Source organism: Crassostrea angulata, chromosome 5, assembly GCF_025612915.1.
Source record: "Crassostrea angulata isolate pt1a10 chromosome 5, ASM2561291v2, whole genome shotgun sequence".
Lineage (NCBI taxonomy): Eukaryota > Metazoa > Mollusca > Bivalvia > Ostreida > Ostreidae > Magallana > Magallana angulata.
In genome coordinates this window covers 45074961-45100677 of record NC_069115.1, presented here as the reverse complement: position 1 = coordinate 45100677, position 25717 = coordinate 45074961, and the positions used below count along the sequence as shown (strand labels likewise).

At 31.7% G+C, this 25717-nt stretch overlaps 4 protein-coding genes across 4 annotated transcripts; all 4 read left to right on the top strand.

Moving 5' to 3' along the window:
• Positions 1–430: 430 nt before the first annotated feature.
• LOC128184481 (uncharacterized) lies at positions 431–8745 on the top strand. Its single transcript, XM_052853977.1, has 9 exons — positions 431–646; positions 1322–1771; positions 2316–2425; positions 2665–2776; positions 3639–3739; positions 6138–6196; positions 6417–6494; positions 6894–6975; positions 7602–8745. The coding sequence occupies exons 2-9, from the start codon at positions 1327–1329 to the stop codon at positions 7809–7811; spliced, it is 1197 nt and encodes a 398-aa protein (XP_052709937.1). The 5' UTR covers positions 431–646; positions 1322–1326; the 3' UTR covers positions 7812–8745.
• Positions 8746–9754: 1009 nt separating this feature from the next.
• On the top strand, positions 9755–10903 carry LOC128185938 (uncharacterized). Its single transcript, XM_052855649.1, has 2 exons — positions 9755–9877; positions 10089–10903. Exons 1-2 carry the CDS (start codon positions 9866–9868, stop codon positions 10758–10760), a joined length of 684 nt encoding a protein of 227 aa, XP_052711609.1. The 5' UTR covers positions 9755–9865; the 3' UTR covers positions 10761–10903.
• A 5499-nt stretch (positions 10904–16402) lies between these two features.
• Positions 16403–18896, top strand: LOC128185050 (uncharacterized). The gene is made up of 5 exons (XM_052854722.1): positions 16403–16540; positions 16846–16925; positions 17215–17320; positions 17554–17657; positions 17979–18896. The coding sequence occupies exons 1-5, from the start codon at positions 16441–16443 to the stop codon at positions 18159–18161; spliced, it is 573 nt and encodes a 190-aa protein (XP_052710682.1). The 5' UTR covers positions 16403–16440; the 3' UTR covers positions 18162–18896.
• A 3684-nt stretch (positions 18897–22580) lies between these two features.
• Positions 22581–24714, top strand: LOC128185049 (uncharacterized). The gene is made up of 5 exons (XM_052854721.1): positions 22581–22701; positions 23096–23175; positions 23324–23429; positions 23963–24066; positions 24410–24714. The coding sequence occupies exons 1-5, from the start codon at positions 22602–22604 to the stop codon at positions 24593–24595; spliced, it is 576 nt and encodes a 191-aa protein (XP_052710681.1). The 5' UTR covers positions 22581–22601; the 3' UTR covers positions 24596–24714.
• The last annotated feature ends 1003 nt before the right edge of the window (positions 24715–25717 follow it).

Genomic DNA, 25717 nt, shown 5'->3' with positions numbered 1-25717 from the left:
AAATTATTGGGTTACTGATACTACCCCCACTCCGCCACACATAGCAGAATAAGATTTTAAAGATTTGTGAATAGATTTTTTGGTAATATTGTCAAGATTAAAAAAAAATCAAAAATATTTTGTAGTAAACTTTCGTCAGTGAGCTCCTGTAAACATAGCGTCTCTCTCTCTCTCTCTCTCTCTCTCTCTCTCTCTCTCTCTCTCTCTCTCTCTCTCTCTCTCTCTCTCGTAATGAATAAGTACTCTCTTCATCCCTTAAGTAACACTTTTACGCTGTAGCGATCCTATTAACGTCTTTGCCAAAAAAATTGTTTTTTTTTTTAAGTCTTAAATTCAAGAGTGGGAGGTAAAAATCGGAATCCTTAATTTCAGCTAGAGGAAGTAATTGATGCGTGTATTTATGAAATTGTAAAATTGAGGAAGTGTTTTTCAAAACAGAATAATGAGTAATTTTGCGTGTTATCCTTTTAAAAAAAACATTAGACAAAGGACATGCCCTGATGCTTACTTTGATCACGTGATGACTATTGAAACCTTTCAACTGTCCGGTGCTCACTACCTCACGGTGGGTTTTCGTGAAACGTGATTTCGTTCCATAAATAGGAATGCAATTGTATAAAGCTGAACGCTGCAAATTGCAAGTAAGGTAAGTGTTTTCTGCCAATTAACTCCGAGGAAAAATATTCTGAAAGCAAACTTTTTGGCTGAAGCTACTTTCCTTCCTATTTATTAGGTTAAACGTGCTATTTTGCTTCCCATTTTTAATCTTGATAAACATAATAGTTAAATATAAATATTTGAATTTAATTAATTTATCATCAAAAGATGATTTTTGAACCCATAGCGTTTCCTTAAAACCCGGAAAAGTTCAATTTATTTTCGATTTCCTTCATGATTTTACATTAATAAAGATGAGTTATTCTTAATCCTTTGAAACACCGCCGCATATAATAGTATTCACTTTGTGTCTATTTTGTGTGAAATTGGTTAAAAAGGCATTGCTTAACAAAACATTTTTATGTAATATTTTCATCCATTTTTTCTGCACTGATATGTTAATGAGAATACAGAAATCCATCAATTATTTGAATGGCTAATTTCTAATAACAACTCTTTAGTTAAATGTCATGTTGATATTATTTCTTCCTGTTTTAACAAACAGATAATCGATGCATAATGATGCAATAATTGCTATCAATAGCTCAGTCATATCTTTTTGAACTGTGGTACATACAACAGGAATCAAATAAAAGTAATATCATCGATTTATAACATAAATCATAAAAACATTTTAAAATGTACATCCTTTTTATTAATTAAGGCATTATGAATGGTGAAGAAATGCAAAAGATTTCATCAACGAACATTTGTGCGTCACGCAAGTGTCGTGCAATGAAAGTTGAAAACGTGAAAAACCCCGTATTCAGTGCCCAGTCCGACCAACTTAAGACTAAGTCGCCAGAGAAGATAGAAGTACTTTACTCTAGAGCAAATGGACACAAGGTTTTGGCACTTGGCTCCAGCAGCTCTACAAGTTTTTCCGGAAGTGATCCTGTAGAACACGACGAGGAAGCGGAAGTGAACCTGTCAAAAAGAGGCTCGTCTCGAGGACTCTCGGAGAGTTCCGGTTACACCGGATCCTTGGACAGAATACCTGATCCAGTCCTGGACAGGATTCCTTGTGATCCGGATGTTCCCATGATGGCTTACTTTCATAGAAATTCTAGAGCTAGCTCCAGCAGCACAACGTCAGATTTGTTTTCGTGGGAATGTGAGTACAAGAATTTGAATTGTGTTTTCCTGAATTTGCATTAATGGTTATATGGTTCGATTCGTTATTGTTCTATATTGCATTATGATGAATATATATGCAACCAAAATAAGTGCATGTTATATATATTCTGTTCACAAATTATGTTTAAATTAAACGTCTTACTAAATTTTTAAAATGTTGTTATGAAGGAGTCAACTAATTGTAAAATTACGAAAGCAACTGCATGTAGTTGTTATAAGATACATACATATACAACAGTTTGTAAATGAAAATTAGTATATATCTGAGCACTCAGTTGCTCTTTGAACGACATAATTATATTTTTACAATGTAGTATCAACACTGAACAGCAAAAAGGATTTTCTGTCTGATCTAATATTAAGTGTGTGTTTTCTCATAGGGCTTTTCAAATTTGCAATGAGGCCTTTACAACGTAATTATATTTCGAGACTTATCTTAGAATAGTTTATCTTTATACTTTTTATCGGAAGTGTTCAACAAAACAAAAATGTGTTTGACTTTAAGTTTTTATGCTATAAAGGCTCGACCTGCAAAATGTTTAGAGATACAGCTGCATCCAAAGAAACGATGGAGTTCTGGAGCGAGGTTGAAACTCCAAGTCAAAACAGCACAAAAAGTTGCCATTCCAAGGTTCATGTATTGCCTGAATATATTATTTGAGATAAAAATATAGCTTTCAAAGATTATTGTTCATTTAGACGATACACATTGGAAAATTGTTTAGCGGTAGGGGTCTGAGGCCTATACTTTAAAAATTTACTATTTAAATTTGATATGTTTGATTATTCCGAGGGGAGGGGAAGTCTCCCACTCCCCCCGGAATAAGCACATGTACAAAAACCTTACATATAGATATTATATTTTTTCAGTTTTGGATAAGATTTTATGAAAAATTAAAAGAAAAATTCCCTAAAGAAGATGGACTGAACAGTAAACAAACCAAGTTCCTCTTGAAGACATTGCTCGAAGTGTGTGATGATGGTATGTGTCTAAGTAAAACCACTCAAGAAAACTAGTTACAACCATTTTAACAAGGCCTTGGACTTTCAGTAGGACGTATCTATCTATTTCTTGCGTCAAAACAAGTTAAAAATGACGCTGGTTTCAAGCGAAATATACACCGATTGCTTAGTCATAGCTCAAAAGCCAGACAAATCTTGTTGATTTCAAAGAGCAACGGCTGGGTGGCCTACAATGAAATACACAGGCCTACGTCACAATACTGTTTGACACCAACTAACTGAAGTCCAAGCTCTTGTTAAAATGGTTCTATGTCCACTGCTACATGTACTTCTGTAAACCAACTTGTTTTCGCGACAACTTTATATCGCGATTTAACAGAAGTAACTGGTTCGCGACGACTTTTTTCGCGATCAAGCTTTATTTACACTTGAGTAGTCTTTACACCCATACAGCAAAAGCTGGTTCACGGAGAGAAATATTCGTGACGACTAGCTAGGCTCTAGCAAACCTTGCAAATGGATCTCGCACGTGAATAAAGTTGGTTTACAGTATACAGCTCAGTAATATACAACCTCCGTATAACGATATTAAGTTTGATAAACAAGATATTTTCTTTCGCTATAAGTAAATATACAGATAATGACCAACATTGGCAGAGGTCTAGATTATATAAAAACTATTAACAAACGTGAGGTACATATGCATTTTTCCTGAAAAAAATATATTTTAGATTCATAAATTGATAACGTGGTGTGTCGTATCAAATGTAAGTTTAAAATGATAGCATTTTAAATTCTAAATTTGTTTTTATTAAATATTCAATGTTCAAGCATTACAGTTCATGTTAATTACTTAGTTTTTAAAATTCTTGATTTTACAGTGGAAGGAATTGTCGAGTTGTCCAGGTTCTTGAAGATTGTCAGGTTTTTTGGTCCAGTTAAAAACGATGGCGACTCTGGAAGATGCTGTCTCGTTAAACATGTAAGAAAAAAATCTTAAGTTAAAGTAGTCCGAGTATCGCACTGCGTCATAATACGGATTTTACAATATTGGTTCGACTTTTACAAAGCGTTTTTGGTACCCGGTTTTGATTTTGTTCTACATCAATGTTGTAAACAATGGCAATAATAAGCAATTAGAACGGTAATATATGTATACTATGAGAGATAGAAATTATTAATGTTGAGAAACTCGATTCTGTTAAAGTAAAATGAAAAACGAAGTTTCTGATTAACCAGGATCTCAGGTATGCTTATATCTTCTTTGTTTTGATCCCCCCCCCCCCCCCCCGAATTTTTCTTTTACTAAAACCTGTTTAAATCTAGAGACAGAAGCTATTTCGAATTTAATCAATCGTCAATTAATTAATGTTTAAATGATATCTAACATTGTTGACAGATCTAGGCAGAAAACTGTAGCAAAATGTGATTTTTACGGATTTTTTCGCCAGGGTCTACTTGGTTTAGAGCTTATAGCGTGAAAAGTAATCCGTCAACATATAATTTATTTTACCAAATCTTTTTTCTAAGATGTCAATCTATAGAATAAACACCATGAATTTAAGTTTGAGTCCATAAAATAGTAAAAATATTACTAAACGCGATACTAGCATTGCATTTTTTGTATTCTATTTTGATACATCAGGTCCATAAAGCGTACTTACTTACAAAAATTTGCGTAAAATTATTGATGAGATATAGCTTGAATAAATATTTATACTCTATTTTGTATGTCCAGTTCTAATTTTCCCAAAATTGGTAATTATTTTTAGGAAAAACGGACGTCTGGCAAATTCCATATTTGTCAATAATTTTCGCAAGGGGGTACACCCGTCTGAGAGGTGATAACAAACAAACTAGCATGTAAACATACATATTTTCTTTTGTATATGTATTGCTAGAATGTATATTTATCATTTAAAGCTAAGCTTTTAATGATTGAGCCCATTTAGTGCCGAGTATAGGACTACCTTAAAGTAAATGAATATCATTCATACTGAAATAAACATTTACTGCTAGTAGGCTAATGTTGATCTAAACGACTTTATTCATAGCATACATAGGCGTCGGAACCGGGGGGATGGGGGGGGGGGGGGGGCGCTAGGGGGGGGCTTAGCCCCCCCCCCCACTTTTTTTGCAAAGTTATACCTAACCATTAGAAACATAGCGTGATAGAGGGTTCAGCCCCCCCCCCACTTTTTCTCGCAAGAAAGATTATTGTTCCTAAATTTACCTTGAAAGATTGAGAAGTTGGATTCAGAAGCATACTAGCTCCCCCCCCCATCCCCCCCACACACACGGATTAGGAATTTCAAGATTTTGGAAAAAAACATTTGGGTAAGTAATTTTTTTTTCTTATGGAAGTATAGTATACTCTCTCCATGGAGAGATCCCAAAAGGATTTCCATGATTTTGGGAATTACTTTTTTCTCAATATTTTTGAGGATTAGTCTAGCCCCCCCCCCCCCCCCCCCCACTTTCAATTTGCTTCCGACGCCAGTGGCATATATAACTCATTATAAGTTAACAATGCAATGCATTTGAAGAAGACTGAAGAATGAAAAAACAGGCATTTGGAGCGTACTGCATAATCATAGGCAATCCGTAACTCCGAATGTCGACTTATGTGTTAAATATGGGTTTCCAGAAATTTCCATGAAGTATTTTTTTTCATATGGACGAACTAATTATGAAAATAAACTAGCCGTTTAGAAATTAATTTTTTGACCATCTGTCGATTAATCTTGACCAAACATAAACTTGATTTGTAGTTTCTCACAATATAGCTTCACAGCAAGTTTCAAATTAATTCACCACACCATAACTAAAAAAGTCTGGAGAACCAAATTGGGAGAGAATGATCGACAGTCAGACGAAAATACAATGATATTATATAAATAGTGCCTGTTTGGGAGGGTAACAGTTGAAATTGACACCCCGAGAAAACCATCATTGTCAACCGACGCGAAGCGGAGGTTGACAATGGTTTTCGATCGAGGGGTGTCAATTTCAACTGTAATCCTCCCAAACAGTCACTTTTTATTTTATTATACTGAATGTCTTAATTTTATAGATGTTTTTACTGCTGTTATATAGAAATGACGTGAATTCCACGGCGAACCGTACGCGCATAGTTTACGCGCATGTAACAATTCGTTGTGTTACCCGTTGCTAAGTGTGTTGCTAACGATTAGGGTAATAGAACGGATTATCAACTGCGTCTAAACCAATCAGATTTCAGTATTTAACATGAAAGTATGATAAAAATAGCTATAGCCCACGGGTTTTACCGATAGGGGAATAATAGCAATGTAATCCTAATTTGGAAACTTTCTTTATCGTTCCTCAAACTCAATGAGATAATATCTATATTATTACAGCTCCATGAAATTATGCAGAAATCTGTACAAAAAGACGCTACAACCAAAGAGAGATTGAGGTACAGTAACAGTTACTGAAAGTGAATCTGTGTACAAATAAAATCTATAAGCAAATAAACATGATTACCATGCATATCTCAGAAACACATTCTCTGTGTGACTAAACATAATGGTTTTACGGAAATTTTATTCATTAAGAAACTTCTCGGATTAAACCTTACAAGATAGACAAAGAAATTTAAAACTTTTACTCAGCGGAATATTCCATATCTTCTGTAGCTGGTTTGCCGGTGAAATGTCCAGAACTGAAGCCGATAGTTTACTCCGAAATCAGAGAAACTGCACTTTCTTAGTCAGGTAGTTGATACATCACAGACGGATGCTACTTAGGAGGGTTCGATCCTCCTGGCCATTTTTAAACTATATATACCTCCTTTTGAAGAAGAGCTCTTGATGAATATCTGAAAAAACGTTCATAAAGCTAAAATATATTGAATTTGTTTTGACTAAATGACAATTTATGGCTAAAATTATAATATCTAACCTTTTTAGGTAGATTTGTTGATCATCTAGCTATACCCAAAATATGATTTGTGAAATGAAACAAACATGAATGAACTAAACCTTTTCATCTTTATGTAATCTATAGTTCTAAATGTCAAAGAGAATCCATCAAAGTAGGACCCAAAGTGGGATTTAATCGGATTCCCCCCCCCCCCCCCCCCCAAATTATTTTAATTGCTTTTGTTTCATCAGAATGAGTCAGAGCGGGTCAGACAATGGTGACTTTGTGGTATCAGTGGTGGATGGAGAGGAGTGTATCCACTTTGAAATAGAGGCAAGTCAATGATTTAACAGTCAGTTGAAATAACGTTTACTGAAGCATAGTCGACTGTATCTTTAGAGCAATATTGGCTGCATGTTTTATGTTGGGAATTTTTATTGTAAAATTTAAACACACTACAGGTAACGTAATGACAATAAAAATGTTGGTTTATTTTTTTCCCCTGTGAATTACTGGGTTACAGGGACTGATTGAAGCATTCTAACAATATTGTCGTCCTACTTAAATTTGGTTGATCTATTTTACATTACAGAAATACCTCTTTTCCAAAAATGTGACGATTAGATATAAGGTCTTATATTTATCTTTAAGTTTTAAGTAACATATACAGAACATCGCCCCTAACTATGGTCAAAGTGTTCTGCTAGTATCTTCTTTCATCTGGGGAGAGCTACATTATACGGAATATTTTGGTTCATGAATTGCTAGAAAGTTTAAACCGTGCATATTTGAATTGTCATAATAGCACGAGTTTACGGGGAAAACTGCAAAAAAAGGCAGCAAAACGCAGTTCATTTTGCTTTAGATCAAGCGACTGGTAACAGTTTTCCTTGCACATGGTTTCTTTCAGCATGAAAGAAATTTCAACATCTCTATTTTTACTTTTACTCTTTCAATAGGGTAATCCCATGGAGTCGGCAAAGAGTCCAGACTTGAACTGCCACCTGCGTTTCCTGGGAAGGACCTACCGGACGCTCCCTGAGGTCATAGGGGACCTCCGGACCACGCCCCTACATGACGAGGACAGCGGCGAGGATATCTGGTGTAGGCGAATCTGTCCAAACCTTCCCTTCAACAACGTCATGACGCCGTATAAGCGCACGAAATGAAAAATGTTCCGGACACTTTCTACTATCTACTAATGATACATGGAATATTGATCACTGTTTTATAAAGTGCATGGAATACATACAGTGTTGTAGCTTTTTAGTTTTGAAAAATATTCATAATCCAAAAGGCTATTGGAAAAACTTTAAATTCTATGGGCTCCACGTAATTAAAGAAGTTTCTAGGTATTTCTAGAATATTCAAACATTGCACGTAAAAAAAATCTTGATTTTTAAAGGTTTTTTATATTATATGTAAAACTGAAGAATCTGTCCAGCCCTTCCATAATAATGTTATGATCCGGAATTAGCGATCAAAATGAATGAACGGTTCGGACACCGTTTATCTATGCTACACCAAATATAATTTAATTGTCTTGTTATCCTACTTCAAATATACTTAATCCCTCGGGCTCCACACAAGTATGAACATTTCTAGGTATTTCTGGTATATTTAAAACGGTATATCCAGAGCCTTATATGAAGTAGGTAAAATGAGAGATTAGGGATACTCATATATGCTTTTTATATTTGTTATGTGAATTAAAAATATTCAACGAAGGAGTGGTGTTTTTTGTTTTGCAAATTCAAAGTGAATGCATGTTATTATATTTGGAACAAAATTGATATATCCTTTTTTTTTCTTTTTGCTCAAGGACGCATGCAATTTAAAGATGGCACATTTACTTATCGGTAGCACGGCCGTGAAATATTATTGTTGTTTATCCAAGCAATATATTTGTGGTTAGTATGTGTGTTAACTGATTAGTTTACTAGTCTGTTGCATGGTTTGTTAGCTCATATTTAGGAAGGACTTGCTCATTGCATTTATAATATACGTACTGAAAATGATTTTATGTGTTCCTATGCAAACACTTTATAGGAGAGAGAGAGAGAGAGAGAGAGAGAGAGAGAGAGAGAGAGAGTATTGAATTTTTTTAACCAATAAACGCACTGTTTGGTTGTTTATATTCATATCAATGGTTTTCATTACAAAATAAAAACGTACATCGTATCCTATTTGATGCATAGTGTTTACATTGTAATTTAATGAATAATTCACATATTAGAATTTGTTTTCATTTAAATCGCACAAAAAATGAATTGATACCTATATATAATGTTAACTATAGGATTTGTGCACAAATCTGAATTGATACTTTTTAAAATGTATCAATCAAATATCTTTTTAATGCATTGGATACATGCTAAAACGAATTTGATGCCATGCCAGAATGAAAATCAAATGTCGCTCACATGAGTTTTTATGAAAATAACTTTTCTACATGGTTTCAAGGTCAGTCGGGCTATAAAAAGACACACGTCGACACATATAATGCATTCTGTTACTTTCGCTCCATTTATCAACACGTAGTTGACAGGGAGGCCTTTCCAAACATTATTCTTATTGCTTGTTTTTTGTGAAAACTAATGATGATAACTAAAGAAAATCATCATTAACGGATTAACCTTTGACCCCAACACTTGTTGACAGGAAACGCAACACGCAATTTCAAACATGGAAGTGTGGTGTACAGAATTTAACTCGATCTAATTGCTCTTCTTTGAATAAAGGAAGAATAGAACGCGTTAATTTCTCACCCTGTACCATTTTATATCCCTTTTTCATTGCAAATCCAAAACACATGATTATTCTTATTGAATCAATTTTTTAAAAGTAATAATTATTAAAGAAATATATCTTTATTTCATAAATATCTTTATATCATAACAAAAATTATTTGAATAAATTTCGAAATAAGGTACATTTGGGAAAAACGAGACGAAACCCAGCTAAAATATTGATATACATGTACATTTTTACTGTAAATAAAATTGAAACGCAATTCAGCGAAAGCATTTTGTTACAATGTAATATGAATTTGTCTTCCGTGGAATGCTGTGTGTCATTATGTAAAGAAATAATAATTAAAATTGAAATTTGCAACACGCATCTTGTTCGCGGAACCATTTTTCATTTATGAAGAAATTCGAATAAATACCGAAAATCCACGTGATACTTTCACTCCTTTCTGTATTTTAGAGGACGAAGAATCATGATAACTTGGGTAAGTCTTTGGGTTTTTAAATTAATAGAATATATTTTTATTTAAACACAAGGCAATGATTCGTCACTTAAAAGTAACTGTTAAAAATATATTCAAGGAACAGGGGAGAAGGGAATCATACTATTAATCTGCGAATTTATTAATATTAAAATTTAAAAAAAAAAATGCGGGCTAACGGTGGAAATAAATATCATATTTTTGTATATTGCAGGGTATTTTATTGTCTGTCCTCTCTGTCACTGTCTCTCTGACATCCGGGTCTCTAAAACATCCGTCAGAGGACTGCGAGGATTACTGCCTCCCAGAAAAAACATCGTGTAGCGTCACGTGTAGACGGAATAATCTATTTAACAAACTTAGATTTCTTGACTGTTCAAGAACGTGCAAATCTTCGTACTTAAACTGCTGTGACAAGTGTAACCAAAATGCACATCGGAAGAAACTATCTTGGCAAAACTGGACTCAAAACAAACAAATTCACACCATACAAGGAGAGATTAAAGGCCCAAGTGTCAATAAAGGTGAAACCAATATCACCAATATTGGAAAAGCACTGACCAATCAGACCAGTGGCACGCAGGGACCGGCCAATCATACACAAGTCAAAGAAGCACATAGTAATTCAACCACTGCCACGCAAGCGCCATCCCAACAACTGCATTCATGGACAACGATGAATCCGGCATTGATGCGACAACAGCCGATGCCACCGGGAAAAGCGTGTTTGATTGTGTGTACGGCGGAGCGGTACACTTGTCAGAGGGAGTGTCAGTTGACCCCATACGATTTTGGGTGTATGCCTGAATGTGACGTTGATTACTATGACTGTGAACGAGATTGTCAAATTCAGGCACGTTATCACAGACATCCGTTTGGACGCTGAAGAAAATTCATTTGTGTAATATGTAATGAACAATTTTTTTTATTTAAAAATTTTAATATTTGTTATTAATATAAGATGTTTGTCTACCAACAAGCTTATGGAAAAGTGTCTCTCAAACGTTGTTAATTGAGTGAATAAATTTTTGTCCCAAAAAAATATGGTCATTATGTTTTTTTCTATTTTACAAAACCAGAATCTTTGACGCAAAATTAGAATGTCAAGGATACATCTGTCTACAGAGTTCCATAAATGTACATGCATTTGTGATTAATCGCTGTGGTCTAGAAAAACATTATCTACTGTTAAAGGCTTTCATAAAATATCAACCAGTATTAGATTATATTTTAAGTTTTTAAAACCAGTATTGAGTGGGATTTGTCACATTCAGTCTATAACCATTATAAAAGAATACTTTTTCTGGCGCATTATCTTTTCTGGTATGCATCATAGATTAACATTTTTGTGAGAATCATATGGTCATGATATACTGTAGGTTGAGAAAGATTTATGATGCGGTGTTTATAGTACATGTGTCGTCACTTGAAATGGAGCTAAGCTGAAAAGAAAACAATGGTACTTTTTAAAAATATTTGAAGTCTTAATGTCATTGAATGGCGATGACAGTTTATGATAGTTCTGAAGTGAGAATAAATGATTTAATTAATAACTGGGATAGAATATAGTTGACGTAATAAATTGATATTTTTGAAAGTCTGATTTTTCTTATACTGAACCAAAACAACACATCTGGCTGTATTTTTAATGTTTCTTAATATCTATATTGTAAAAGTAAACGACGAATAGGTAATTGAATGCCGAAATGGTCATCCCTTCAAGTTTGTCGCACTTTTATTTTCAAAAATAAAGTTTGAACATCATCTTGTCATCAGAAATCGCCACAAAACATGATTATTCTGACGAAAGAGGTGTCTTGTTTAATAAGTGACAACCACAGTTTAACATTCCAATATTACAAACCTCTATTACTTAAAATGACTTATTCTTGAATTATTTCTAAATCAACAAACATGTTCATTTTCGAGAAATTCCTTACCTTGTCATTTCAAAAAAAGACTTATTTGTATTTGATGAAATGAAATGAATAAAAACGATAAATGTTACCTAACGTAAAAAGTTGGAAAACATATTAATCATTATTCACGAAAAAGAAAAGAAATTTAAATGAAAAACACTAAAATGTGCCATTGACCTGCACATTTTTGGAAATATTTGCCTTACTTAACATATTTCACATACTTAAAATAAAATATCATATATCTGTAAGCATACAAGACCTATTTCACACAGTTTCTCACAGTTATGTTTGGTAAGCATTATAGAAAACATGTAGTGTTATACATTAATTTTTTTTGGAGGGGGGGGGGGGTATATTTAATGTTTATAGTACATCTGTCATCTACTAGAAAAGAGCTGTTACAAAAATAAAATAATATTAATTAGAAATTAATATCTTAATGTCCTTTCATGTTAATGACAACATGTATTATGACTTCGCTTATGATAGTCATAAAATAAGAAGGAATAATTTACTCATTAACTGCGAAACAAATATTTTTGATATTATAAATTGCAATTTTTTGAAATTCTGATTGTCTTAAAATACTCGATCAACACATAAAATCTGGCTGATTTTTGGAAATTTCTTAATGTCTGTGCTTTTATAGGGTTTTAAACGGTAAATTATTATATAAAACAAATGTCGAAAAGCTCATGTATTCAATTGATTGCATTTTATTTTCATTCAGATTTAACTTTTCATTATTATTAAACGCTGCTTAAAATGATTTCTTTGTCTGAAGTAACAATTGTTTTGTTAAAAAGGTAACAAAATCATGTTAAGAAAAGTTGCGTAATTAGGAAAATCCCACACCTTTATTCCCATAAATCACTTTTATCTGGAAAAAAAGTTTCTATTTGAGGGGCTCACTACATCAAATTCAAAAAATGCGTTCATTATCGAAAAATGTATTATGTTATTTTTAATGAAAAAGATTTGCCTGTATTACATGTACATAAACAAAAAAGACACAGATATCATTAACCATCCTGATCCCAAACAATCATCCTTACAATCTGGAAAAAAGAGAAAACATTACTGAATATTTAGCAAATCTCAATTAAGAAATGAAACTAAATGAAACAAAACTGATACACGTTATAGATTTCACATTTTTGGAGGAAATATTTGCTTTACTTATCACACCCATCAAAAACTTTAAATTAATTTACCTCCAATTTCCAGTCGATTTTTCTAATTTGTTAAGACTTTAATCCACTAACAAATTACATTTTTATTACACATCTTTCCATAATAACTTTTTTTATCAGGTGATAAATTCACGACCACCTCATTTTAAAATTTTTAATGAGCGGTCCTTTTTTCATCGATAAAAAAAATTTCATTACTATGGAAACTTGCAGAATATGCATTTTATACATTTTATTCTGGTGGAAATGAATCTTCCATGGCAACCGTTTCCTGAGAGCAAAACACCAGCTACAGACAAATGCGTTATCACCCCTGACGAATTTGCTAGAACACAAAATAGATATGGCCCTGGCCAATGTAAAAGGATTGCTCCATAAAACTGTATGTCCTTGAGATAGACATTGGCTTGATTTTATGCGACGAATTATGTACTTCGAAATTAAAGTGTAAAATCAGCCATTCAAGTAAACGTCCATTAATTGCCAACTCTATGCAACGAGGTGTTTTGCAAGTTTCATATCTAACAAATGACTGCCCTTTATATTTTCTCTGTTTGTAATCAAACAATTGAAATAGTTGGTATTGTTATATCAGTTAGATATATTTGCACTAAAATAAGAAAAATCAATGATACATTCAACAGATTCTAGTAAACTTACTAATAGCGATACATAGTTGTGTATCTCTGACGTTTAAGGATAGTTAATCATCACCTTACTTAAAACAATATGACCTATTCAGATACTAGTAAGACAATAGACATTGGAAGTGTATTCAAAAATTGATCACATACCTAATTTCCTATGATATAAATAAAAGTATAATAGCTATTGAATAAAAATTAAATAAAAAAAGAAAGAAAAAGGGTTCTAGATTAAGTAAATGTTTTAAATGTGTAAACTGAACTGTTGTCAGTGTAAAGCAATAACATTTTAAGAAAATCGAGAATTTTTTTAGAATATACTACAATATAAATCATTTTGAATGTAAATATAGATATTTATAGTTATTTCAAATGATCACACTTGTTATGCTGTTTTGATGTCCTAATTATGTAGATAGCTTTAAAAACCTGATTTGAGGAGTGACACATTTGACACAGAATTTGAAATTTAAAAAAATTTATGGTTTCATGATGTGCCTATCTGTATCATTACATTACATTACATCATTACATGAAGCAATCACCAGTTCACAATGCTTTTTGAAAAATTACGCACTTTGAAACAAAATTTTTAAAGTGTGTTATATTTGGAACCAAGTCAATGCACTTCGACATTTTTTTTTCAAATTTTTTTTAATATGGTCGATATTAACGCACTTGAAAAAAAATGTGCAGAGTACATTCGAAATTATTAATACCCGCAAACATGATATAATACTCATATAAATGATAATTGTTTCAACCTAATTTTGCTCCATGGAACAATAGAAAAAGGACTCGATCATGCATGCTGTATAATTTTTCTATTTAATGGTAAAGACCTAGTAAGTTGTCAGAACTTGTGTCCAAACCATTTGTATATGTATTTTATATATATGTATACAATAAAATATGTTCAAATCTGCTGTATTTAGTTTTCCGAAAAGCAATTTTGTAATGAAAACGTTTGCCGATAAGATCATTCAGTTTGATAATTTGCACATAAAAATAATAGTTCAAGAGTTTTTGAGCTCGATGACCTGCTTATGATATAATGTTTGATGTATAAAACCTTTCTAAAAAGACAAATGCTATTAATTTGTACATAGCAGTTTCTTTCATGATGATGTGTTTGTGAAATACAACTGCTTTTGAGCCAAGTTGCGATGTAGTAATAGTTAATAGATCGGAATTGTGTGTTTCCTTTTTATTGGTGCATCAAGCTTTATATTTTAAGTCATAGAATAATAGACGAAGAAAAATATCTTGTGTCTTGTGCTTCTTGTTTAAGGATCTAGATAGTGACTTTTCTATGAATTGTTCAGGGACTGTCTGGTACTTATACATAATTTTTTAATCGATTGTATTTGGCTTTTGAAATTCATTCTCAAAAATGCAATTCATCATGTTAATTTCAAAGACCATCGTCGAATGATTATAACAAAACGAAACTTTTTGGGACAAACGGTAAAACAATCTTAATGACTGCAATAGGTAAGCGTACATGAAAAACCTTTCTTTTATATAACTCAAAATAAACTACAGAAAAAACATTTAAGGTTGTCTAGCAAATACTTTAATTGATGGAAAGTGATTTTTATTTTATTTGTGTATATATTTGAAGTATTTTACCAGGCTCTGACAAAAAGGCCAAAAAGATCTTATTGCAGCCATTGCTAGTTATAGTTAGAGGGGACACCTGTTGTGGACAGGGGGTCTAAATAAGACATTGATGCCCTCAGTGGGGTCTAGTGGGGGCTCAAGGGGCAAATCTCCGCGACACACGCGGTGTTAATGCTGTGATTTTACTTTACTGGGTACTTATACCTTCTAGATAATTTGATAAAGACCCCAAATTAAGTTTGAATAATTTAAAAAAAAAATTTGTCATTATCTAAACCTAATCATAGTCATAGTCAAAATGATTAAAATAAAGAACAGCGTAATAGACAAGGTAGTCGTTAAACTAATATACATGCTAAACGTTTCTATTCGGGTGATTAGTTTTTTGAATAGAAAACTAAATTTCCTCATGAAAGTTAGATTGAGATATATATTTTTGAGAGAATGCTAAATATCTATGTATTCTCCATTAAAGATTACATTAATTTCATTTTATTACTTTGTATATATATTGTTAACATCAAACTGAGATTTTAAATGTTGTGTGCAATACTATATACCGTTTCTGTAAAAAATTATATGTATAATTCATCTTATCCCTTATTATCTTGGCTAGCGATAATTAAATGCGCTCAGATTTATACCAGAAGAACTTATTAGTTCTTAACTCCCTGTATAGAATATCCATTTTGGTCATCGATCATATCGATTGAGAATATTTTTGAAGCTGTAAACAGCAATGCAATTATCCCCCACTCATTAAAAAATAATGAAGGCCTTGCATAAAAATCACAGATTATTCCGAGTAAAAAAATTTGAACGTTTTTCAAATTGTTAAATATGAGATGTCAAAATATACGATTTTGGGAAAATATGTATTTGTTTCAAATGATAGTATGATTGCTGAATTTTCAAATTTAATGTTGATTATATCTGAACATGATGAAAAATATATTAAAAAAGAGAGACGCTAAGAAATGAGACAAAATGTCTGTTCTCCCACTGAAGAAAGGTTCTGCACATGACACAACTTAGGTTAATATTGAGTCCACTCCAATATAACGTGCACGATTAAATGAATTAAACGGCGCAAATTTGTCAATCAAACTAAAAACTTCAGCTATAAATATTGCGCGGTATTATAACATAAGGACTGTCTGAACTTTTCGACTGTGTAGACCAACATGTTGAAATTTCTTTTGATTCTTGGCGTGATTTCATTTGTACAAGGTTGTACTCCACTTATTGAACACGATCAAAACAAGTACTGCCGAAGTATGTATGGTAAGTATTAATCTTTTCTGAATTTCTGAATTTTATATAAATATTTTTTAATGTATTATTATTCGTTGAAAAAGTGTCCTATGCCTCTATTTACTTCTTGATTAGTTTACAAGAGAATTCCAAAAATATCTATTGACATATAAATTATCAATCAAAGTATACAAATTTGAAAAATTCTTTGTCGCCCGATGTATAATTCTAATTTTTATATCTTATGGGGGATAGTGTAAAATCAATTCATGCCCCACCCATCACTGCATTTTTAGACGTATTTTATCGATGACTTTGATAAATTCTCGTTTTAGCTTTCACTGCCACTGTACTGAGTTCCGAGGAAAGAAATGTGGAAGCTGTCTTTAAAATACGAGTCAATGAGAATATAAAGGTATATTATATTTCTATATATCTCTGTCAAAAGGGAATTTTGATAAAAACTTTATTTAAGTTTTTTTTTTAGCCCTTGCTATTTTTTTTCAAAGACATAATAAATTTTTATGTAAAGGATAACCAGATGTATATTTCTTAATTCAGTTGATTTAAATCATTTGTTCTTAGCTGTTTTGGCAATACATTCGATCTTAAGTTTCCTTTAAAACATACTTGTTGTTTGTTGGCGTTCACCAATAACTTTATTTCTAATGTTTTCTATCTCAAAGTTTGTAATTTTCCCTCAGATGGTACTTGGGTACCCTAGAGAAATAGTCACCGTGTACGGCAGAGGTACTCTGCATTCGTGTGGTCCCACAAAGCTGGATAAAAACAAGGAATATTTCTTATATGGTATTCTTTTTATTTCCAATACAATATGAAAAAAATATATTATTAAATGTGTGAAACATAAACTTTGTTCTTCAGATTCTTCAAAGCCTTAGAAATCATTGTGTTGTTCATGCAATTGAAACATGAGAAAATAAAGCTTCTAATTAACACAAATTGAAAAAAAGAATTGAATCACTGTTCAGGTAGTTTTAATTTTAGTGTTTTAAAGAATGGATTTATGAATGAATTTGCAGTTTCCGTAAATGACACAACAACAAACAAACCCATAATCAACCAGTTCCATGAAGCAAGCTTTGCATATATCACCAGAGTAAACAGCTATGTTTGCTCATGCACGGTAATAACGAATCATTCTACATAAAAGGTCGATGTAAGCCTAATTATATGGCATCTGTGTAGTATGTAAATGTTACAATAATAAGTACTTTTAATGTCTATGAGACGACACTGTTATCATAGTTATCACTACTAACCGAGCAGGCCTAATTCTCAAAAGATTGAAAACATTGCCTGCATGCATCTAGATTTTTCGTTATGTAACATAAAACATTTCTTAATTCATTTCGATAAACTAATTTAATCATTATATTCCAGGAAACATGCGCATGAATTTCCAATTGTTTACATTGAAGTGGGGTCATTATTAATACTTATCTAGGTGGTGGTGAATCTTCCATTGCAACCAATTCCTGAGAGTTTAAGACCAGCTAGGGACATATGCATTATCACCCCTGACGAATTTGACTGGTCATTTGAAAGAGGATACTGTGCAAGAAGAGGCGATAGATCTGGCTCTGGTCCATGTAAATGGATTGCTCCAAAAACTGCTGCGTGTCCTTAAATTTATATTAGTATTGACCTAATTTTATGAGACAAATTATGCAAACCTTTAATAAAAAATCAAACATTCTCGGAAATGTCATTTAATTTCCTACAATATGCAGAAGAAAAGAAAGGTATTATAAAAGTTCCAGATGAAAACAATTTCGACAAATTTCTATATTTTCTTTGTCGATAACCCGATAATCACATAATCACATCAGGGTCAACAACCACATAATATTTGTCATAATCCATTTCATTTCATAGTCGTTATACATTGTTCTGTATTTCTTTTATTTATGGATTATCATTATCCCCTTGTATGAAAAATTATGACCTATTCAGATTAGACAATAAATGTCTTTTTTGGGGGGTGGGAGGGGATGGAATAACATGTAACATATATAATTTTCTATCAAGCAATTTGAAAAGTATAACAGCTTTTAATTCAAGAAAAGGTATTGTTACCACACGGGCTATAGATAAGTAGTGTTAGTGATTTAGTGTTGCCGATGTTTTGCAACGGCATGACTTATTTCACAAATGTCTTATCAAAATTAAAAAAAAACACCGTAGAAAACATCAACGAACCGACCTTTTCTGTGCTAAAGTAACAAGTTTTAATTCATTAACAATGAAATATATAACGTTACTCATTGAAAAGAACGAAAAACTCTCGGATCACTCTCGATCAGCTCGGATATTTAAAAAAAACTGACGTATGGAAAATGACGTCATTATTATAGGCTAAAACGCGATGTTTAATTTAACTTTTGGCTTTTATTATGGTAGACAGTCGGATCGAACTTTTTTTTTTTTTTATTAAATTTTTATTGTCATTTTCATAATTATTACAAGGAATTCAAAAAGACAAAGCAAATATTTATTGGCACTCACACACCCTTTCATACACTTGCACACATAAATATCAGAAACACATTCTAATTGTTTACAGGAGAATTAAGTTTCAAAAATATTTTTCCAGTTTGACCATTGTTTGTCAAATTTTAACATTTCACATGATTTAATTGATATGTATCTTCCAACCTTATATTTGAAATAGATATGTTGTAATAGTCCCTTTAAGTGAGGGATCTTTTTTTGTTTCAAACAGTTAAAAATATACTGTTTGGTATACAAAATTATAAAGTTTACAACTTTGTTACCCTGATTTAGAGGTATTTCACCAAATATTACATTATTAACATTAAATCCAATTCTATTTGTAGTTTTACAATAGATATGCATGCTGAGTTTATTCCATAATGGCAGTATTTTTAAACATTTAATAAATACATGTTGAATTGTTTCTACAATCATCAGTGCTTACATTGATTTTTTTAAGATAGTATTTTGTCGGCAACATTCTGAAAAGAATTCTGTACTGAAGCCATTGTACTGAGGTATCAGCACTTGTTTTAAAACATACTTTAAAGAACTCTTTAACAGAAACATTAATTTCTAGTTGCATGGATAGTTCAGTGTTCCATTTCTGAATGGAACTTGGTATAATATCTTTACTATTAATAAGATTGTACAAGTTTTTCGAACATTTTTCAAACAGTAATACATACTCAAAGTAAAATGGAATGTATGGATAGTAATATTTTCTAACATCAGATCTTTTTATAGACTGAGATCTAAGGAAACTAGATATTGCATTAATAACACTGTTGTATAGCATTGTACATACATTAGACAGTCTATAATTTTGTGCAAAATCATGCTGTTTCAAAAACTGACCATCTTCATTTAGAAAGTCACCTATAGTTTTAATACCATGTTCATACCAATTATAAACAATGATAGGTTTATTACCAACACATATATTTGTATTGTACCAGATTGGCATAGCACATACATTTATTGTAGATAATGAATAGTCAATTGTTCTTAAAACTTTTAACCATGAATGTAAAACATCTTTCCAAAAATTATTACTATGATTTATTATGTTTTGTACATATTTGTCACCAAAGTCTAACAAATGCTTTACCACTTTGTTGCCATGAATGTCTAAAAATATATCCGTCCATGGTTTGTTATCTTTTGTTAACCTCTTTATCCATGAACATTTTAATGACACTAAAAAATTGTTAATATCCAACATTTTAATACCACGGATCGAACTTTGTACTTTTCAAATGAGTTTTCTTATTTCTTTAACAGAATCAAAGTCTACTGGCTCTATTTGAAAAAAAATCTGCGCTCCATCCAAAAGTCTCTACCTACAACCATTGATATATGTGTCAACTTGTTTTTTTTTTATTTAAGTACATTAAAAATGTTTATGTTATATTAACAATGTATTTTATTTTTTTCTATTGTACTTTGAAAATGAAATATCATAATACATTTAACATTGTGAATGAGTTTTATTATTCGATATTTCGCAGGTTCTTTTATCATTCGAAATGAAGAAAGTTACTCCATTGATGAAAGCTCAAATATACAACTAAAGGTGGCCGACAATAAAAACAACACTCCCACACCAATTAATTAAATCACACCATTCTATTCATTAAACGAAATTTAGTTAAAAACAATATAGAATTATTTCTCATCAGCAGTTTCTAAGGATTCCTTAAGGAATAAAAATCATAAAAAAATACATTTTCCTCAGAAGAAATTCTGCTTTTTGACATTTATAAAGTTTATGCTGAATTAAGTTTAAAAAGCGTTTATATAGCCTGTCCAAAGTAATATTTTGATTTTATTTTTTTGACATTCTTATTGAGAAAAAAAAGCATTCCTTTCATGAAGTACAATTGAAATCGATAATTATTGATATTTTTTTTTAATGATCATTGTGTAATTATAGAAACTAATAGGAACGGAAACAGATTTATTTCGGAGATTATTATAAGAAATTTTGACATTTGTTTTATCATTAGGTAGTACTTGGGATACCTAGCACAATTTTGTAAATAACATCATCCGGGAAACTTTCATATTGTTCGCAATCAAATAATTTAAGTAGATGCGCTGGGAAAATATCATGGAATAGACCCTTTCACATAAATAGTTGCACACTGAGTAACCACACTCCACACACACCAGTTTTACCACTCCCTCCCCAATAATTAACATTAGCAAATCAATAAGACGAAAATTGTACTTTTTAACTAATTTTCAAAAAATGTTATTACTACTATTTCACAGTAACAAGTGATTGTGTACCTCTTACATACAAATTATAAATTCTCTTAAATTTTAAAATATATTCATAAAAGTTTGAATAATGCTAACACACTGAATACTGTGCCCAGGGCTGGTGTAGGCGTCAATGTGACAATCAACCACCTGTGCAAACACAGATTTTACAAACCGGACATTCCTGTAGTTATTTAATAGACCATTGTATAGAAAGGATATTTTTTTTGTTTTATTGTGCCTCACAGAACAGTTTAGATATATATCACTAAGTCATTATCCTATGAGAAAATAAAACCTTAAGCCTAAAGGAGACCTAATTTTTCTGTAAGATACAATGTGTATTTAAACTCCGTTGGGATTTAAAAAAACAATTTGTAGCAGTTTTATTTCTTAATTATTAGGCAATATGTTTTTATAGAAGTTTTCTTCTAACAACCAGTCTGGAGAAAATTAAAATATCCATCTGGAAGTGAAATATACATATTTTTATTTTTTTCAAAGGATGCCGAACAAGAACTTTGTCCTTCATAGATAGCATTCAAATCTTTGTATCTCAGCTGATAGTATTATTCATCGCACCTTAACAGATCCTAATACACAACTTCTAAAAGATTTATGTGTTTTGAATAACTCATGTTCATATGTAGTTTTACTTCCGAGATTTAAAGCCATATATATTTTCAAAGAAAATTCTCACCAGTGATGGTCCTTTGTTGAATGTCTTTATTAGTCGGTCTTTTTTCCTGTTTGATGACAATACGATTAAAAAGTGCTGTTATCCGTAAACGACAACAAAATGCACGAATTTTAGTGAATTCCCTGGTGTATTGACATTTCATTTGGTACCATAATAAGAATAGCATTTTATATCTGCCAATGCACTGTTTGAAGCAAACTGTTTCCAAAAAATAGATGAATCATGATACATCACTACGATACAAAAAATGTTTTTTTGTTCGATATTATTATATTTTAACAACAGAAAGTCGATTGAGTGTTGAACCACGATTGAGTTCTTGAAATTAAAAACTTTGATACTAACATTTTATATAAAAAAAACCTGATAATAAGTAGATATACATTAACATTTGTCGGTCGTCTGTGAATTAGGGATTTCCACTGACACATTAACCTCTGTTAAATAACAAAAAGTAACCTTTGTTGCACCTCGATTGTCACGGGCACGACGAAATAAATTAAAACCGCAAATTTGTACAAAAAACGGGAAAATTTTGCCATAAATATGGATCGCACGGATTTATTACATCAGAACAGTCTGTACTATACAACGGTGAACACAAATATGTTAGAATTCCTCGTGATTCTTTGTGTGATTTCGTTGGCACATGGGTGTTCTCCAATAACTGAACACGATCAAACCAAGTATTGTCGAACTCAGTATGGTAAGTGTAAATATTTTTGTTAAGATATAAAAGTTGTTTGACAGGAGACAAAACATCATGATCTTGATTCACGTGAGTTCACTAAAATCCAAAATAAAATCACTTTTTACTATTTACTGCCTGTAGAACCTGGAATGGCAAAGAAGCTTGCAGTAAGATCATGATTGTATTGCAATTACATTTTGCAATAATACTTGAGAGATTCACTCCTCCTGTTTATTTTCCAATACAAATTTGCATCCAGAATCCTTTTTATTATTCCTAAGTTGTGTAGAAATCGAGATTCATGATTTCCTGTGGTTTATAAAAGTTATGCAGAGTTTACCAAGAGATCTTTACAAGGATTCTTTTTTCACTAATGCATTAATAATTTTGAAAAACATTTCTTTTTAAGCTTTCACTGGCACTGTCATTAGTAATAAGGAAAACGACATTGAAGCTGTCTTTAGAATTCGCGTCAATTCAAACATAAAGGTAGGTTTATTTTCAAAAAATAAATACATGTATCAGTTAACACGATTGTTTGTAATATCTTATCACTGTGACGTTTTCACGATTTGCTTTACATTTGTTATGAACGTAAAATGTTTGATTTTTTTGGCATTTCTTTTCCCTCCCCCAGGAGCGACTGGCGGGTCCTGGTCAGATTATCACTGTTTACGGTAGAGGTACTCTGAACTCTTGTGGTCCCACACGGCTGGACAGAAACAAGGAATATATCTTATATGGTAACATGTCTGTTAGCAATATCAAAATTTAAATACTATGGCAAAATGATAATATGTTGACAACATGTTTTCACTAACGCTTTGGTTAATGTACCGGATAACTTATACTTAATGCTTTTGTACAAGATGCAGAATTACGAAATTTTAAAAAGATAGATGAAATTTGGATTTTTATCAAAAACTATATACGTTCTCCAAAAAAGTTTTCATTTTGGTGTTAATGACTTACTGTATATCTAAGAGATTTACGAATAATATCTGCTCATTTATATTTTTTTTTTTTATTGTGGAAAAATGCACTTTTCTCTGTGAATTAAATAATCAGTGACTTTATGCTCGTGAATATATTAAAAGCGAATCAGTTCTGAACTGGACATTTGCAAATAAAAATGACACGCAAAATACTTGATTGACAACATTGCGGAAATAAGACTTCAATTAACCATACTTAAAATAGATTATACACTTTTACAGAGTTTTTAATTGTGAAATTTGTATAAATGTGTGCTTTTATACGTCATGTGAACTTGCAGTTTCAATATATGATGCATCCACTAGAAGACCTGAAATCAACGAGTTTTACGAAGCCACCGCCACATATGTCAACAGAATCAATAACTATGATTGTTCATGCGAGGTAACCACAACTTAATTCAATATTACACTTAAATAAAAATTCCAATGTAAGCATACGTTGATTATATAGTTTCAAATATATTTATGACACCTGTGTAAAATGTGAATGATGCAGTAATATTTACCCTGTGCGACTATAACATGAAGAATTGTATGCCTTCATAATACCGGAAAGCAGGTCTAATTCACAAGTTTTTTTTAAATTGTGCCTACATTGATCAAGACATCCTTTTGTATAAAAGCCATTTTAATATTTCAAATACTCATAAAAAGAAAATAATTTACTTAGACGTTCATTGGTTAACTTTAAAGAAGGATAATTTTCATTACATTTTATTTTATAGGTGGAAATGAATCTTCCATGGCAACCGCGTCCTGACAATACAACACCAGCTAAGGACAAGTGCGTCATCACCCAAAACGAATTTGACTGTTCATTTGAAAAAGGTTACTGTGCAAGAAGACGCAATAGATATGGTGTTGGGCCATGTAGATGGATTGCCCCAAACATTGTGTGTCCTGAAAAATAACATTCAAAGGTTTTATGAGAGACAAATTGTGCAAGATTTTATTTTATATCAGATACAATGATTTAGCATTCATTCAGTGCTGACAATACTAATAAATTGAAGAAACACTTGAATAGATCATTGTTTATTGATATTCATTTGACTCTGTTTAATAATTCGGTATGTACATATTTATATCAGCAAACAGAAATATTACAAAATTACATGCATTACATTTTATTATCCCATATGGTGTCTAAGAAGGAATGCTTAATTAAGTTGTATGGTGCACTAAATATCTAGGAGGATGTATGGTAATCAAATTACCCATCAGGTCTACCTAATAAGCATTTTTTTTTCTTGATTTGGTTTAAGCCTTATAAGCTGCTATCTACTAAAGAAAAATTCCATAACTTTTTAACTTTTATCTTCGAATATATTTCTCTGTTGCTATACGGAAAAAAAATTATTTTTCGACTAAGTTTCTGTGGCGTAAACAAAAGAAAACGTATAATATATGTGCTTAGAAAGGTATGGGGCACCTTTCGATATTAATGTGGATAAAAGTGCATTGTCATCTGAATACTTCCATTGGTGAGAATTTTTTAAAGTTGGCAATATAAATAGAAAGGTCAGTATCATAAAAGCCCCAGCTGCGGAATTAGAATTCATTGCTTACAGATTCCTTGTTAACGTTCTTATCTACGGTACGGTAATTTGCAACAAAACTCGAGGGGGGGGGGGTTAACAAAAATATACCTTATTTTATTGATTATTTAGGTAAGATGTTCGTCACAATATGGAGGTGTGCTATACCACGTTAACAATTAAATGAAATAAATCTCAATTTTGATATTAAAAAAGACTTTAAAGAAAACAATACTGTTTTTGAGGTGACATAATTGATTTCATAATTTGACGTGGCATAGAGTTGAAACAAACTATCTTACGATAAGCCATAGCTGTCTTAAGGTATGTACGGCCATAATACATAGTGAGATTCATAAAGTAAATAATCGTTTCTGAAATTTCAAGACAACGATTTTAAAATGCCGGAGACAAATAATAAGTATCTTCTGGTTTTTTAAAATTTTGATTGGTCCATGAGGGACGAGGCACAATTTAGTTAAGTACAGTGAGGAA

Bases quoted from the DNA above. Each gene is read 5' to 3' on its own strand.
- LOC128185049 (XM_052854721.1), top strand. From the start codon at position 22,602: ATGTTAGAATTCCTCGTGATTCTTTGTGTGATTTCGTTGGCACATGGG. The intron at 23,430-23,962 runs GTAACATGTCTG...GTGAACTTGCAG, and splicing joins CAAGGAATATATCTTATATG to TTTCAATATATGATGCATCC. The intron at 24,067-24,409 runs GTAACCACAACT...TTTATTTTATAG, and splicing joins ACTATGATTGTTCATGCGAG to GTGGAAATGAATCTTCCATG.
- LOC128184481 (XM_052853977.1), top strand. From the start codon at position 1,327: ATGAATGGTGAAGAAATGCAAAAGATTTCATCAACGAACATTTGTGCG. The intron at 6,495-6,893 runs GTAGTTGATACA...TTGTTTCATCAG, and splicing joins AACTGCACTTTCTTAGTCAG to AATGAGTCAGAGCGGGTCAG. The intron at 6,976-7,601 runs GCAAGTCAATGA...CTCTTTCAATAG, and splicing joins GTATCCACTTTGAAATAGAG to GGTAATCCCATGGAGTCGGC.
- LOC128185050 (XM_052854722.1), top strand. From the start codon at position 16,441: ATGTTGAAATTTCTTTTGATTCTTGGCGTGATTTCATTTGTACAAGGT. The intron at 16,926-17,214 runs GTATATTATATT...ATTTTCCCTCAG, and splicing joins GAGTCAATGAGAATATAAAG to ATGGTACTTGGGTACCCTAG. The intron at 17,658-17,978 runs GTAATAACGAAT...ATACTTATCTAG, and splicing joins GCTATGTTTGCTCATGCACG to GTGGTGGTGAATCTTCCATT.